Raw genomic sequence first — 14,909 nt, 5'->3', positions numbered from 1 at the left:
TTCACGTAAAAATTCATGTCTCCTAGCTTTGCCTAAAAATCAAATCTGTCAACATTGAGCCCCTTCAAGTTCACTTAAAATAATCTATTTGACAAAGAAATGATCAGGCCTTTAAATACACCACCTTACCATACTCTAGCACCACCATCCTTAGGGCATTTTGTTTGGTTTGTTTCAATTATGTGGGTACCAAATGGGTTCTGAAGATAACAAAGACATTGAAAATAATCATTAAATATATAGCAACCAGAGATGAGGGGTGTTCCTACATGAGAAGGCCAGAAAATTTGAATGGTTGGGCACTCTCTGTTTGAACTACACAGGTACACATCAAAGCCATGGTAGGCCCTGGCTCAAATTACTTCCCGTTCTCATTTTGTGGCACTAAGGTGGGCTTCTTCAACAGTATCTATTTGGTGCACAGAGGCACTAGATTAAAAAGCTGACTCAGAACCATCTCTTCCAATTAATGTTAGGAATGTTGCTTTGAAACTGACAGGGTCTGTGTTTCCTCATTCACAAAATGAATGGGTTTATCTAGAGTGATTATTACAGTAATTTTGTTGGAGTCTCTTTGTTTGTACCACCTCTACTTATCAGGAATCTATTTGGCCCTCAAGATACCTTAAAAGTTTTTAGCACCCCCACAAAACCTCCCTGGACTTCTTTTTTTTTTCTTTTTTTTTTTTTGCATTTTTAAGCTAATCACCAACATATCCAAATTAGCATTTACTAATTCTCTAATTGCTTTGCTGTGTGTTGGTTCATTCACATTTATACAGAAAACTCCCCTGAAAACTGTAAGGTTTAATTTTTCAATTTTTCACAGCATGTTACACTTAGCTAGCATTCAATGACTCTTTAAGCTGAACAAAGATACAGAAAACATGTATGCGGGGGTAACTATCCCAAAGGGTGACTTTCGTCAGCCTCCTTCAAATCTTTATGGGCAGCACAACTTCACCGCATGATTTGGGCCAGCATAGTCAATTAAGAAATCTGTTAGACATTGCTCATGGAGATTACTGCCACCCCAGTTGGGAGTCTCAAAAGGGGAAAAGGAAGTACAAATAAACATTAACTTCCTACAACACCATATTACCTATTAAAAGGTATGATTCCCATTAATACAACAAATGAGAAAAATTTACCTAAAATTAAGAAAATAATCAGCTACTAGAATATGGGGCAGAAATTAGACATTTGAAAACTCCCCCATCCTTTGGATGTCATCAGAATTCTTAGTAAGAGGAGACTAAGTTAGGATCTTCTGTGGGCGGGGATTTACCCACCCTCACCAGAAAAGCAGTGGCATGCAGGCTTAACTTGTTCTAGTGAAGCCTCCCCCATCTCCGTCTTCACTCCACCCCAAATAACTAAGGCTTTAGATATTGCCCAGTTCTTCCCTATAGAAAGAAAGGAAACAAGAATAAAGAAGAATTCACCCAGAATTTCTTTTCAGACTATATTTCACTTAAATATGAAGTATTTGAGGAAGATATTTTCATCTTTCCCCTGTGAAGGTAAATTTTGTAATTTATCCTTTGTTATTGCCTTAATTTCCTTATTGAGTAAATTTAAGGGAACTGACACCATCTGGACCACATGTTAACAGAGCCAATGCTAGTGGGCTGAAATTAGAATCATTTACAAAGTGGCCCTCCTGATGAGGCTAGACTTGATCCCATTCTTTTATTCGATCTCTATATACTAGAGAAAGATAATTCCTTTTGAGACTTGCAGTACACACACAGAAAGCTTGAGGGTCTGGAAAAAAGGAGATTTACTCAGGTGTGGAGTGATTACAGAATCAAAAGAGATCATGGCCCCAACTGTATTTAAAAGACAGCTTTACAAACTGAGAATAATGAAAGGTCTCAAATTTTAAAAGAAAAACGAAAGAGTATCTTCACAGAATGCCTATCCCTGCTTTCAAATCTTTGTCTTGATTCTTTGTTGTATAATTTTTGTGGTTTCTATTTTGTTGCTGCTGTTTTTTGAGACGGGGCTAGGTCTGTAACCCAGTCAGCCTAGGCTCCTCCACAGTCCACGCCCCATTCGCAGCTTACCAATTGTGTCGTGTCCATGCTATTTTAACATGATTATTATTAATATCCTCTCATATATTGCATCCCGACCTTGTCTTGTGTTTCTGATCACCCAACTAATTGACTTTCTCAGGGAAACCTGTCTCATCTATACACACACAGAAGAGGACTGGCTTAGGCAACCTCCTCTAGCCATGCCCAGACACAGCATAAACCGGAGTGGAAAGTAAGCCAAGCCTCCTTACACTTTGGCCTCTACCTCCTCCTTTTAACCTCAATAAGACCTTCTCTTAGCCTAAAGCCTAGCCAGGTTTTCTCACAGCCCTGTCAAATGAAATGTGCGGATTTCAAACAGATTCAGAGAATGGGCGGTGTCCGTGTTTCTTTTCACCGAGGTCACGGTCAGTTCTATCTTCTAAGGCCCTCTGAAAGAAGAAACCCCCAACATGGCTTTCCCATGCCCCCATTAAAAGTCATAAACCTGATCATATGGTGAGTGCCAGTGCATATTCTGTTCCTATGAAACCACATGCATGTATGAGTTGATTTTGAAAGACCTTGATGTTCAACTCTATTTCTTGTACCATGCCTACCACACGAAACACATTTAATCCTCTGGCATAATTTTGTGCTGAAGCTACTGAAGACTACAGTAATTTCAACTCTGGAATAAAGTTTCGTCTCTTCCACCCCACTACCGAACTTCCTTTTAAGGAAAAGCTCTGGAGCCTGCCTACTGTGTCCGCTCCACAGGGGCACATCAAGGTCCAAAGCTTCTGCAGCTGTCGGAAGGCAGAATCCGTACTTGGTCATCGGTCCTGCCTTCACCCGCGCCGGCTGGGGACCACCCCCACGGACTACAGGGGCAGGTAGACTCTGACACCGCGTTCGGCCCACTATTACCCTGCAAGGGGCGGGGCTCCGACTGGGACAACCAGACCTGGTAACCTTGACGCCCAGTTAGCAGGGGATCCCCAAATCAGTTCAGCCAATCTCCGCGGGCGAGGCAAGAAAAGACGTGACGTCAGATGCGATTAACTGGGCGCGTCACCCCGACGTCAGCCTCTCCTCTGTCGGACGTCCCGTCCGGAGCAAAACTCCGGCGACTTTGGGCCCCGCCCCCTCGAGGTGAAGGGCGGCCAATGAGGGCGGCTCTGTGCGGATCCAGGCCAATGAGCAGAGGCCAGGGCGGGGCGCGGCGCGAGGGTGGGGCGGCCGGCAGCCGTGGAAGCCCGAGGTCTGGCTGCGCGCAGTCTATGACAGTACGTCAGCAGCGGGATGGCCGTAGCTGTGGCGGCGGCTGCAGGAGCCCGAGCAGCCGTGGCCGCAGTGGAGGCTGAAGCCCGAGCGGCGTCCGCGGTGGCACCCCGGGGAGTTTAAGATGGCGGCGGGGGGGGCGGCGGGGCTGCGGGAGGAGCAGCGCTACGGGCTGGCCTGCGGGCGGCTGGGGCAGGACAACATCACCGTGCTGCATGTGAAGCTCACCGAGACGGCGATCCGGGCGCTGGAGACTTACCAGAGCCACAAGGTGAGCGGCGGGCCGGGAGCGCTCCGGGAGGCGGCGGCCACTGCGCTTTCTGCCCGGCCCCTGGCACGGCACCGGTGGGGCGCTGGCTGCCGCTGCTGCCTCGGCGCCCGCGGAGCGGAGCGGCCGGGGACGCCGACGCCGCGGGGGACTAGGGCGCGGGCGGGCGGGCGGGCGGCCCCTGGCGGCGGGGTCGGTCCAGCCTGGGCTGCGCCGCCGCTGCGGGACTTTCCGACGGCACCCGCGGGGTTCCTGGCTGGTTTGGTCCTCGGAGGGGGCGCGCGCAGCTACCAGTAAAGGAGCAAGGGCAGGCGGCCTCCCGCGGTGCGAGTTTTCGGGGAAACGCCGAGGGGCGGCGAAGCGGCAGAGCGAGGGGCAGCGGCGCTTCGTGGGGGTGAGGTCACAACTTGTACTCTCGGGGACTTGGAGGTACTGGCACCCCGCGTGTAGGCGGGAGTGTACACCGTGTGCTCGGGAAGGCAGGGACACGGGAGCCGCGGGGAGGGGGAGGGGGACACACCTTGCACTCCCCGGGACTCTGGCGCTTTGCGGTGGGTTCCCCGAGACGCACCGCGTCCCGCGTGGCAGCAAACCGATACCACATCCTGGGGAGAAACTCAGACACTAACTGGAGCCGGGAATAGGACGGCAGGTTCTGGGGAAAGGAATTCTAGGAAGCTCGGCAAAGCCGAGAGGCTCGCTGCGTCCGGTGCTGACTCGCGGTTTATAGAAAAGGAGCGAGCCCGAAGGTTGCGGGCAGACACGGCATCCTGAATCGAGACTCTGGTCTCCTCCAGGGCCCCGGAGAGAAACCTGCGCTGTCTCACTCATACCATACTCGGAGCGCCTGTCTCTACTACTAAAGGAAAAGGCTCAGAGGCACATAACCCGCAGTTCCAAACCCAGGAATACTTTCACACTGAAAGAGGGGGGGAACACCGAAAAGACATTTAACTAGCTGGGAGTACAAGGATGCCAATTTTGAACATGTAGTAGGGTTTTGTGGAGTAGGTAGCCGAAAAGTGGACACTTTGTCGAAGGGAAGGCATACCATATGTGGGACCAGTGACATTTTGTTCAGAGACAGAAAGAGCTACACCCCGCAGGGCTTTCTGAAATAGCTCAGTGCATCTCATAAAACAGGCACAGTTCAGCAGAGGGACACCCAACTTAAACCTCACATACTTAGATAAAAGTGGAGAAAAGAATTAACATCTGTTGAGCTCCCACTAGTGCCAGGCACTTTAAATTCATACAGAGAAAAATAGTCTGAGGCAGAGCCACCAGAGAGGCAGAAACCTGGGCCATCAGAGCTTCCAGAGGCTCCCACACACATGCATACACAAGGAGGGGGGCCCCGAACAGTTGTGTACATCATGGGAGAACATGAGTTCACATGACAGGGTATTTATAAGCAGAAAAGGCAAGATTCAGAGCGTACTCCTGGGAGGCTCCCAAAGAATTGGTTGGACAATGTTCTTCACAGAGAAACATATGGTGAAAAATAGTTACAGGTTTTGTGGGAGATTGAGGGGAGGGCAACAGGGAGAAGCACAGAGAGAAATATACCTTCTTAATGCCCTGGGAGAATACCTCAGATATAACTAGGAGAACAACCAGTATACAGCCACTAGGAAAGACACGGAAAGATAGAAAAAATGCCAAACTGAACGTGCCTGTAGCTACTCTCCACAGGTTCACAGGCAAGAAAGACGCCAGCACCAGCTTGGAGTGGGAGGCCCATCTGGGGAAAGCCAGATAAGGGGGGGGAGGGGGAGGCTGACAGTGGAGAGAAACTCAGCCCTACAAGATGGAGAGATAAGGTTGTGGGTTCTAAGGGAAGGGCATAGGAAGGAATGACAATGGGAAGAAGGTAGGTCAGGGATGTAAGAAGAGGAGCCCAGGCCTCAATTAGAAAATAAACCAAACCAACCTGGGGATAGGAAAGGCCACAGCACAGTGGGGCAGGAAGTCACCTCCAGTTCCTGGGACAAGGCAGGCAAACTGTACAGTTAAACAGTGGTATTGCACCACACACTATAGGGAACTTAGGAAAAGAGAAGATAGTGCCCATGATAACTGACGTGACAGAGAAGCCCCAGTGTCCACGGGTCTGTGTGTCTCTTGGAGTCCTAGAAGGGAGACTTTTCTTGCCTTTGTGTGGCCTTCACTTCAGCCTGGCGTTTCCACAGGCAAGTTTAGTTCTGTGGGTGTTTCAAGTGGTCAGCTCCCCTCCGTTTCCATGTCAGTATCTTTCCAGATCTAAAATTACTTCTCTGTCAACCCTCTACTCAGTTTATTATTTTTATTTTTTAACGTTTATTTAATTAAACGCTGAAGTCTGTGATGATGTTACCGTCACTCGTTTTCTTTTCCTGGCATGTAAATTAGTGGATTGGATCAGTCACAGTCTCTACTCTTCTAAATGTGAAGCCTTGGAATTCCCATTCTCCTGGAAAACTGGGGTAGAAACAGCGGTATGCAGCGGGTGGGAGTGGTTGAATAAGCTGACTTAGCTCTTTCTTTTGGACACCGCCTTCTCCCTGAGTTAAACAGCTCCTGTCCTTAGCTTTGTCACTTAGTTAATACTTTTTTTTAAAAAAAAAAGAAATGCCTGTTAAGAGGCTTGGGAAATGGAGTCTAGCTAGGATGGAAATGACAAGCCTGTTGTAGGAAGTGGAAGAGAATGCAGCACTAAAGGCTCTCCTCTAATGACCCTTCCTGCAGGCTTCTCTGGAATACACAGCTTGAGCCTCCCATGGGCTGGCCTGGGTGACCAGGGTTCTCCACCTGGCACAGTAACAGTTGCCAGCAGTGGGCACCTGCCTGAACCCTTTCCATAAGAGTAACTGCAGTTTGAGACTGTTGGTTTGCGGTGGATAATAAGGGAAAGGTTTGGGGATGGTTACTGTCCCTGTACTAGTAGAGGAGGGCACTCAGTGAAAAACAGTTACCAAGAAGCTTTGACTTCATAAAAGATGGATGTTTAATGACTTTCTAAGGGCCAAAAGTGTCAACAAACTTTATTTGCTAAATTAAGCATCAAGAGTTCTTTTTGTCCACATTATTTTATCTGTTTGATTTATTCTTCTAAATAATCCACGTGGCATGGAGCCTCATAGAAGCAGAGTTAGGAATTTAGAAGCTATGATTTAGGCAAAGTCTATAATTCTGTAGCTATAACCGAGCACATGCTCTGAGCTCTGGGTTCTCAGAACTCATGGAGATGGACTCTGATGGACACGGTGACATCTTAGTTTGCTCAGATCACAGCTCTTCATGGTTTCATAAAACAAAGTTTCGCCTTTCCTGTTCCAGTTTCCTGTTTCCAGGAAGAACCTTGAGGATGTTTGTAACCAGGCTGGGGTTGCTGAGAGCTCCAGGTGGAAGGAGTGCTGGTTGTGGCTTTTTCTCTCCCTGTGAAACTGGAGCCCTTTTCAAACATGCTTAGATGGGAAATACCAACTGGAAAGTTATTTTCATGATTTAAAGAAACTGTAGATGTTTTAATGCAGATCTCTAGGCTGTCCAGCTTTGTCTAAACTTAGCTAGATGATTTTGAAGTAAAAGGGCATGGAAGCAAATCCTCATAAATTACAGCTTTGTGTTCTGTGACTGTGTGGTCTGCCTGTGCTCAGCATATGTGAGAAGAGCTTTTATTATGATTTTATATTTCCCCCAATGTCAAACTATATATATGATTAAAATACATTTTAGCTGACTTCCTTACTAATATACTTTCTTTCTTTTGACATTTTAATAATCTTTTTTTTTGTTTTTTTGGTTTTTTTTTTGTTTGTTTGTTTTTTCGAGACAGGGTTTCTCTGTGGCTTTGGAGCCTGTCCTGGAATTAGCTGTTGTAGACCAGGCTGGCCTCGAACTCACAGAGATCTGCCTGCCTCTGCCTCTCGAGTGCTGGGATTAAAGGCGTGCGCCACCACTGCCCAGTTAATATTCTTATATAATAAAATGAATCTCAAAATCCTAGCTTTAGATTTTGTTATTGTTGAGCCCAACACATTGAATGTAGGGCCTCACATATGCTAGACAAGTAACTCTACCACGGAACCCTTTGGAAAAAGAATCTCATGAATTCCAGGCTGGCCTAGAAAATGCTAAGTTTCTGACAATGACCTTGAACTTCTGGTCCTCTTGCCCTCACCTTCCAAGTACTAAGATTGCGCCTGGTGGCACCACCCGCTGTTCGAAGTAGTGTTGGGTTGCAAACACAGGACTTCCTGTGTGCTAGGCCAAATAATCCATTCCCGACTGAGCTACATTTCAACTATTTTCAGTCTCCTCCTTTCCTTTTTTTTTTTTTGTTTTGAGGCACAGCCTTACTGACTTGTTAGGGCTGGCCTTGAATTTACTTGGTAATTCAAGCACACCTTGAACTTGTAACTCCCTTCCCTCAGCTTTTCATAAAAATGTTTGCTAAAAGCTTCAGAAGTAGCCAGCTGGTGAGGGCGGCCCAAGCCTTTAATCTCAGCACCCAGGAGGCAGAGGCAGGTGGATCTCTGTGAGTTCCTGGACACTCTGGTCTGCAGTCCTGTAAGTCCTGAGTCAGCCAGGGCTGCACTGAGAAACCCTGTCTCAAAAAACAAAAACCTTCGGAAGTGGTTGGCTCAAATATTACTTTGCTTTTCCAGCTATAGCTTAAAAGTCTGACATGGCTGTTTGGGAGATCAGGGAGTAGTTGCCTTTTAATTCATTAATTCTTTAATCCTTTTCTTTTGTCAACTCTATTGGCTTAAAATTATTGTTATTATTATTATTGATTATTATTTTGCCTTGTTTTGCCATTTTAGAAAAATGTTAAATTTGAAAATTTTTTTACGCCGGGCGGTGGTGGCGCACGCCTTTAATCCCAGCACTCGGGAGGCAGAGGCAGGCGGATCTCTGTGAGTTCGAGGCCAGCCTGGTCTACAAGAGCTAGTTCCAGGACAGGAACCAAAAGCTACGGAGAAACCCTGTCTCGAAAAATCAAAAAAAAAAAGAAAATTTTTTTACAAGTGTACTTAATTTTGGGTCAAGTTCATTATCTGTATTTTTTTTCATTATCTGTATTTTTTAAATTATATATTATTTCTAATCAAAACACATGGTTTTAAAGGTCCAGGTAATGTGTCACTTGATCTTTGTTTTTTGTTTTGATTTTTTTTTGTTTTTTTTTTTTGTTTTGTTTTGTTTTTTTAGTTCTTGCTTCAACAGGCAGGCTTCTACCCTAAGACTTTTCTTCCAGATAAAATTTTCAGCAATCAATTCACTGTGGGTTAAGGCAGAGAAAATAGGGGGCTGGAAAGATGGTTCAGCAGTTAAGAGCACTGGCTGTTCTTCTAGAGGACCTCCAGTTTCAATTCCCAGCACACACATGGCAGCTCACAACTGTGTAACTCCAGTGGCAGAGGGTTGGACAGCCTCATATAGACACACATGCAGACAAAACACCAAGGTGCAAAAAATAAAAATAATCATCACACACAGAAAGTGATTGTCCCATGTTTTCTCCTCCTTGCTCCCAAATAATTATGTCTATGTATTTTCAGCCGTCTACTTTGTAAATCCAGAAGACATTCTTCGCCAGCTGCCACAGCAGTGCCAGTGTTGCCAGATGGTGTTTATTGAGCTAACCATGAGGTTTCTTGTAGATCCATTTGTCTGGCTTCAGAAGTGTGGTTAGACCCTCTTCAGTCAGGACTTGGTCTTCGCATGCTTTCAGTTTCTAATCAGAGAGACAACTGTGTGCCCCAGTTCTGTACTACTTGAAATGTTTATCCAAATGCTGAGTTAATTCTCAGTGCGAAGGAGAGTGCTCCACCCTGAAAAAAAGTAAGATAGCCAGGGAACCATGGCACCCAGATTGGGAGGAGAGAAAAAGATCGTATGTGAAGGCTTGGAACGTGGTCAAGAAAAGAATTTAAAAGGAGTGTAGAATTATTGGAGTGGCTTCCAGGGAAGCTTACCACCGAGAGTCCCGAAGTTCAGCCTTCCTTTTGCTCCTTTCCCACTCTGGGAAGATTACAAAGGCTGTGCTGTCACGCTTGTTGGGCAGCTGGTGATAGGGCCACAGGAAGTCAGACTAGGTCACATTTGACAATTTGCAGTGAACCATCTCTTTACCATAAGACTCTGGAGTTGGCACCATCATCCAGCCATTTTGGGCTAAACATATGTGGAATGTTTGAGAAGATAGCTCTAAAATATGGTATGATGGGTATTTCTGCTTTTACAATATAGAGAAAAAGCACGTAATAGATCCCCAAATTTGAATCCCTTACACGCACACAGCTGTGTAGAACATTTCCTGTGACCTAAGCAGAAATGTAGAAAAGCCAGTCTGGAAACTAATATAATAAATTAATGACTATGTTTCTACTGCCAAATTAAAGCTAGAAGACATAGCATAATGCAAGTCAGGTCACCAGACAGAACTCCTTTTTCTCTTTGCTTTATTCATGTTTTTTCACCTTTTTAAAAATGTTCTTTTTTCTTTCCTAAATTTCTACCATCTGTAGTTAGTTCCTACTGTGGTGTTAGGGCTCTTCTGAGTAAGAGTAAACCTCAGAAAGCACTGGTTTAAGAGTTTATACTAGTAGTTTGCCATCATAATCCAAGCCTCTCTCAAATTGCTGTGACAGTGTAACAGAAGACATGGAAGATCGTATTAATCTACATGCTACTTAAAAACTCATGAGTCAAATCAGCACCTTGCATTGACCTCTGTTCCTCGGGCATTTGGCTTTCATAGTAATTACTTCATTAGACTAGCATGGATTTCTCTGCTTCCTGCAGTCTTTTTTGTTGTTAGTTTAGAAATAAAAGCCTTGGGTGTTAACTGGTCTCGGGGACCACATCTCCACGAGACCAAGTATCATAGGTAAATAAGGAACAGTGGTAGAAAAGCTGGGGCAGCTTCGTCAAATTGCCAGAGGGAGGGAGGAAAAACCAGCTGGGTTAAGGGCACAGCAGCAGGTTGGAGCAGACTGATCACCTTACTGAGTAGTTAGGACTTTGTTCTTCATGCTATGGGGAGACTGAGTGGAGATTTAAGGGCCTTTAAAATGCTGGGTTTGGCGTTCAGAATGACTGTAATGTGAGCCTGGAAGGAAGGAGTATGGAGTCCAAGCCAGAGATGATTGTGGAGTCTCTGCTTGGCCACATATACTGGTCTATTGGTATTTACTAGAGATGAACAGAATCACTAGACCTTAAAAAGATTTTCAATGCAGAAGAGCAAGTTGGAATTTCTTAGCATTGCTAATAGTCAGGGTATCCTTAGTCTTAAAAAGGGGAAAGTCAAAAAAAAAAAAAAATGGGAGCCTGTGTTGGAGGTGGTAGGGAAGTAGGGGAGCTAAGGCAGTAAAGTACCGTTTTTGTGAAAATTCATCCGTCTTTTGTTTGGTAATCAAAACATTAGTTGACTAGATAGATATTCTATATTTAAAAATAAAGGTGAGAAGCTGGGTGTGGTGGTACAAACCGTTAATCCCAGCACCCTGGAGGAAGAGGCAGGCAGAAGTCAAGGCCAGCTCGGTCAAGTTCCAGTTCGGTTCTAGTTGAAAACCACTGGCTTAGAGACTTTTAGGTTTATCTGGGTACTGTTAGCATATCTTTAAATATTTATAATATCTATTTATTTAATGTTTATCTGGTTATTTAACTGTTAGCATATCTTTAAATTTTTATTATATCTATTTGTTGTATTTTGCTATATATTTATGTGTGGCTATGAGTATGACAGGGCACACTTAGATCATGGGAGACCTTTTGTGAGTCAGTTCTCTCCTTGACTATAAGTGTCCTAGGGATCTAATCTAGGTTGTCAGGCTTGGTGGCAAGTACCTTTACCCAATGGCCCATCTCACCAGCCTGTGTGTATCTCTCTAGGTAATAGTATCATCGCTTCTGGTTCCGTGTAAGAATCCATGCTACCTCAAGGGATCAGGAAAGATATCTGTGTCTAAAAACTCAGTTGGATTTTTCATAAAATAATATTAAAATATTAATTATAAATAATTATAATTAATTTTAGATAAATAAAATTAATAATAAAATAGTAAAAAAAGATGAAGAGATAGGAACAACTACCAAATGTATATTGTTTTCATTCTGCAAACATTTTTATTCACGTCTGACTCGCCTAGACACAGGGCGAGTTACTGAAGGTATGAAACTAAGCCGGACATGGATAGCTCTTGCCATCACTAAAGTGGTTGGCATTTCCTAGAAGTAAGCAAACGTGTGTAAATACACACACACATGCACGTACGCATGCACGTCTGTGTTGACGGGAGAAAGTATGTGTGTGTCTTCACTAGTCATCTGCTGAGCCTGCTGTCTTTACCACACACTTGAAAGTGTCCCTGACCAGGTGTCCAAGTTCCAAACATCTCCATCCCTGTCTTCCCACGATCAAGGCGGTCTAGGAAGATAGGCACTCCATTCAGCCGACCATGTCTGTCAGAGTCGCAGGATTTCCCTCCCTCTGTCCTCTGCTGAGCGTTGTCTGCTTTGATCATCTCTGCCTATCTCAGTCCCAGCTCTCTAGGTGAGTCTGTCTGGTTCTGAGGATTTAAATATCAGCTCTATAGTAATGAATTGCAAATGTTTATCTCCAGATCACACCTTTTTGAGATGGGTGTGGTGGCTTATGGCTGTAATTCCAGCACACAAGAAGAGAGGCAGTAGGATTAGCACAAGCTTGACTCCAACTTTGTCTGCATAGCAAGTTCCCTAGCTCAAAACTATGGCAACAAAAATAACAACAAAAAACTTTATTGGCCACACATGGTGTTACAGCACTCAGGAAGCAGAGACAGGCAGATCTGAGTTTGAGACCAGCTTGGTTTACATAATTCCAAGACATTGTTGAGAACCTGTCTTCAAAAATCAACAAAGGAAAAAAACCTTAAAGACAAGAAAGTGATACTCAACTTTAGTTTTTTAATTGTCAACATTTAATAGGCACCTCAAATTTGTAATCAAATATCGTTCTTGACAGCTCGCACACTCACACAATTAGTTTTAGTGATTTTTCACCACTCCCCACCTTCCCTCTGACTTGATTTCACTTCTTGATCTGGTACCACTTGAATGAGCCCCGTATCATTAATGACCACATTTTCCAGTTGTCTGGAACTTAACTCATAGCTCTTTCTTTGTCTCCTCTTTTTTTGGTACGTTTGATCTATCATCAAATCCCGTCAGTGTTAAAATGCCTGGAATCTGACTGCAGCCGTTACCACCGTTGTAGTGCTAGGCCCATCACTGCTCTTAGGACTACATTCCTGGACCAGCAGCAGGTTTTTGCATTTCCACTCTTCTCCCCATGGCCTGTTGGCCCCAGCCCCAGCTTGGTCTTTAAAACGTTGAATATGATCATAAACTTGCTCAGGTTCAGCTCCTCATTGTGACTTAGCTGCTACAGATCTTTTAACCTTGTTCTATTTCACTACTTCTATTCTAGCAATCATGATTCTTGGGGACAAGTTATATTTGGCATTAAGCTTATTATACAATTATAAAGCCAACATTCGGTTCCTGAGGGGAAATGATGGGATTATGTTTCAAGTATTGTTGGAGAAGTCTGGGTCACAGTAACATTTTGGCTGGTTTTTCAGCTCAGACTCTTCCATGTTTACTTAAGAGCTGTTTAAAATCTTAAGATTTAGGACAATGTATTTTTTTAAATTAGGTCTGCATTAAGTATTTCAAAAGCTCTATTTCAAAACAAGGACTGCATTATGCAGATTTGGGTGGTTTTTTTGTCTTCTGTTTTGGTTATTTTACTCTTTTTTTGTAATTTAGCTTAATAGCTAAAAAGAAATTACTACTTAAAATGCTGCATAGTCTTGTTTTTCCCAAAGCTGTAAAAAGAGGGTTTCTCTCCCATCTGAGGTTGGATTGACTCACGAGAAAATAGTAGATTGGATTTGTGACACTGGTGTGAAGGGTTTGAGGCAGAGAAGAGTGTTTGTGACATTTTTATTCAACTCCCAAGAAACCTGAACTCTGTTTCTGTCTGTCACTGCAGGTCATGTCAGAAACCTGGTGGCATTTAGTATAATTATGTGGTAAATTATTTGTTTGTTTTTGTTTTTCGAGACAGGGTTTCTCTGTGGTTTTGGAGCCTGTCCTGGAACTAGCTCTTGTAGACCAGGCTGGTCTCGAACTCACAGAGATCCGTTATGTGGTAAATTATATAATTATGTAATGGCTCTGATGTATTTTGAGTCCTTGGAAATATATGGACATATATACATATATGTCATAGATCTTGTTGCAACACTAACCTGAAATGGTAAACAGGAAGAGTTCCCTATCCACACCAGGTTTCTTATACTTTCTCTACTCTTGACTTCTTTGTCAAAAACCTTTTTATATGCCCCTAGTATTTAAATATGAAAATAGGTATTTAATCAAACATTGATGATAAATTATACACAAATCTACTTTTTGTTTTAAGACAATTCTTTTGTATACATGTAATTTTACCATTTATTAAAACAATCATTTATTTTTATTAATGTATGATTGGGTATCTTGTTTTTTCACAAAGAATTAAAATCTTGGCAGGAACTTTGATACTGCAGGATGTAGACATCTTCAAAGTTGTTCAGTTGTTCAGTATTTATATTTTAAGATTGTCAGTGCTTAGAGCACATAGTACAAAATGATGAGGGTATGTTAAGGCAGTCTTAGAAATTGTTGGAAATCTACCCTAATTCCAAATCAAGTGTCTTCTTGGTCTGTAACTAAACATTTCCATTTCAGTCAGAGCAGAAAACTTCTTTGCTGTAGTATACACTAAAGCAGTACAGTTCCTAGCATACAGTAGTTTTGAATGTGAGCTGAGATTTTCAGGTGTTGTCCATTGACACTGTGTGAAGTGACAGCACGCACAGTGCCCGTAAATGTATCTGCCTTGTGTTCAGAGCCAAGGTTACTATGTGTCATGTGTTCCAACGCAAAATGAGTTTGATTTTCATAACTGAAAATAATTTTTATCACTGAACATTCAGAAACCTTTTACTATTGCAGATTTTTGCATCCCTCCCCCACATTCAATTACACAATCCCATATGAGAGGTCATGACCCAGAAGCTGGGGTCTATTTTTTTTTATTATTATTATTTTGTTTTGTTTTTTGAAGACAGGGTTTTTCTGTAGCTTTGGGTCCTGTCCTGGAACTAGCCCTTGTAGACCAGGCTGCCTCTGCCTCCTGAGTGCTGGGATTAATTAAAGGTGTGTGCCACCACCACCCAGCTCTATTTCATTTCTGTACTTGAGTCTCTTTTGTAAACTGTGTACAGGGTTGGCTTAAGGGATAAATTCAG

The 14,909-nt window shown here is 43.7% G+C and overlaps 1 protein-coding gene across 1 annotated transcript in view; it reads left to right on the top strand.

The window, feature by feature from the left end:
* The first annotated feature begins 3,267 nt into the window (after positions 1-3,267).
* The window catches only part of Ell2 (elongation factor for RNA polymerase II 2), a 63,519-nt gene continuing 51,877 nt past the window's right edge, over positions 3,268-14,909 (top strand). Inside the window, exon 1 of the mRNA XM_041663518.1 lies at positions 3,268-3,576. Coding sequence (XP_041519452.1) covers positions 3,430-3,576 — 147 coding nt within the window. The 5' untranslated portion in view covers positions 3,268-3,429. The remainder of the gene's footprint in view (positions 3,577-14,909) is intronic.

The sequence above is a fragment of the Microtus oregoni genome, unplaced genomic scaffold (genome assembly GCF_018167655.1).
Source record: "Microtus oregoni isolate MIOR12 unplaced genomic scaffold, Mior012 000014F_ref0000157, whole genome shotgun sequence".
NCBI classification, from domain to species: domain Eukaryota; kingdom Metazoa; phylum Chordata; class Mammalia; order Rodentia; family Cricetidae; genus Microtus; species Microtus oregoni.
The sequence above is the reverse complement of the archived record's forward strand: the minus strand, read 5'-3'. Positions and strand labels throughout refer to the sequence as shown.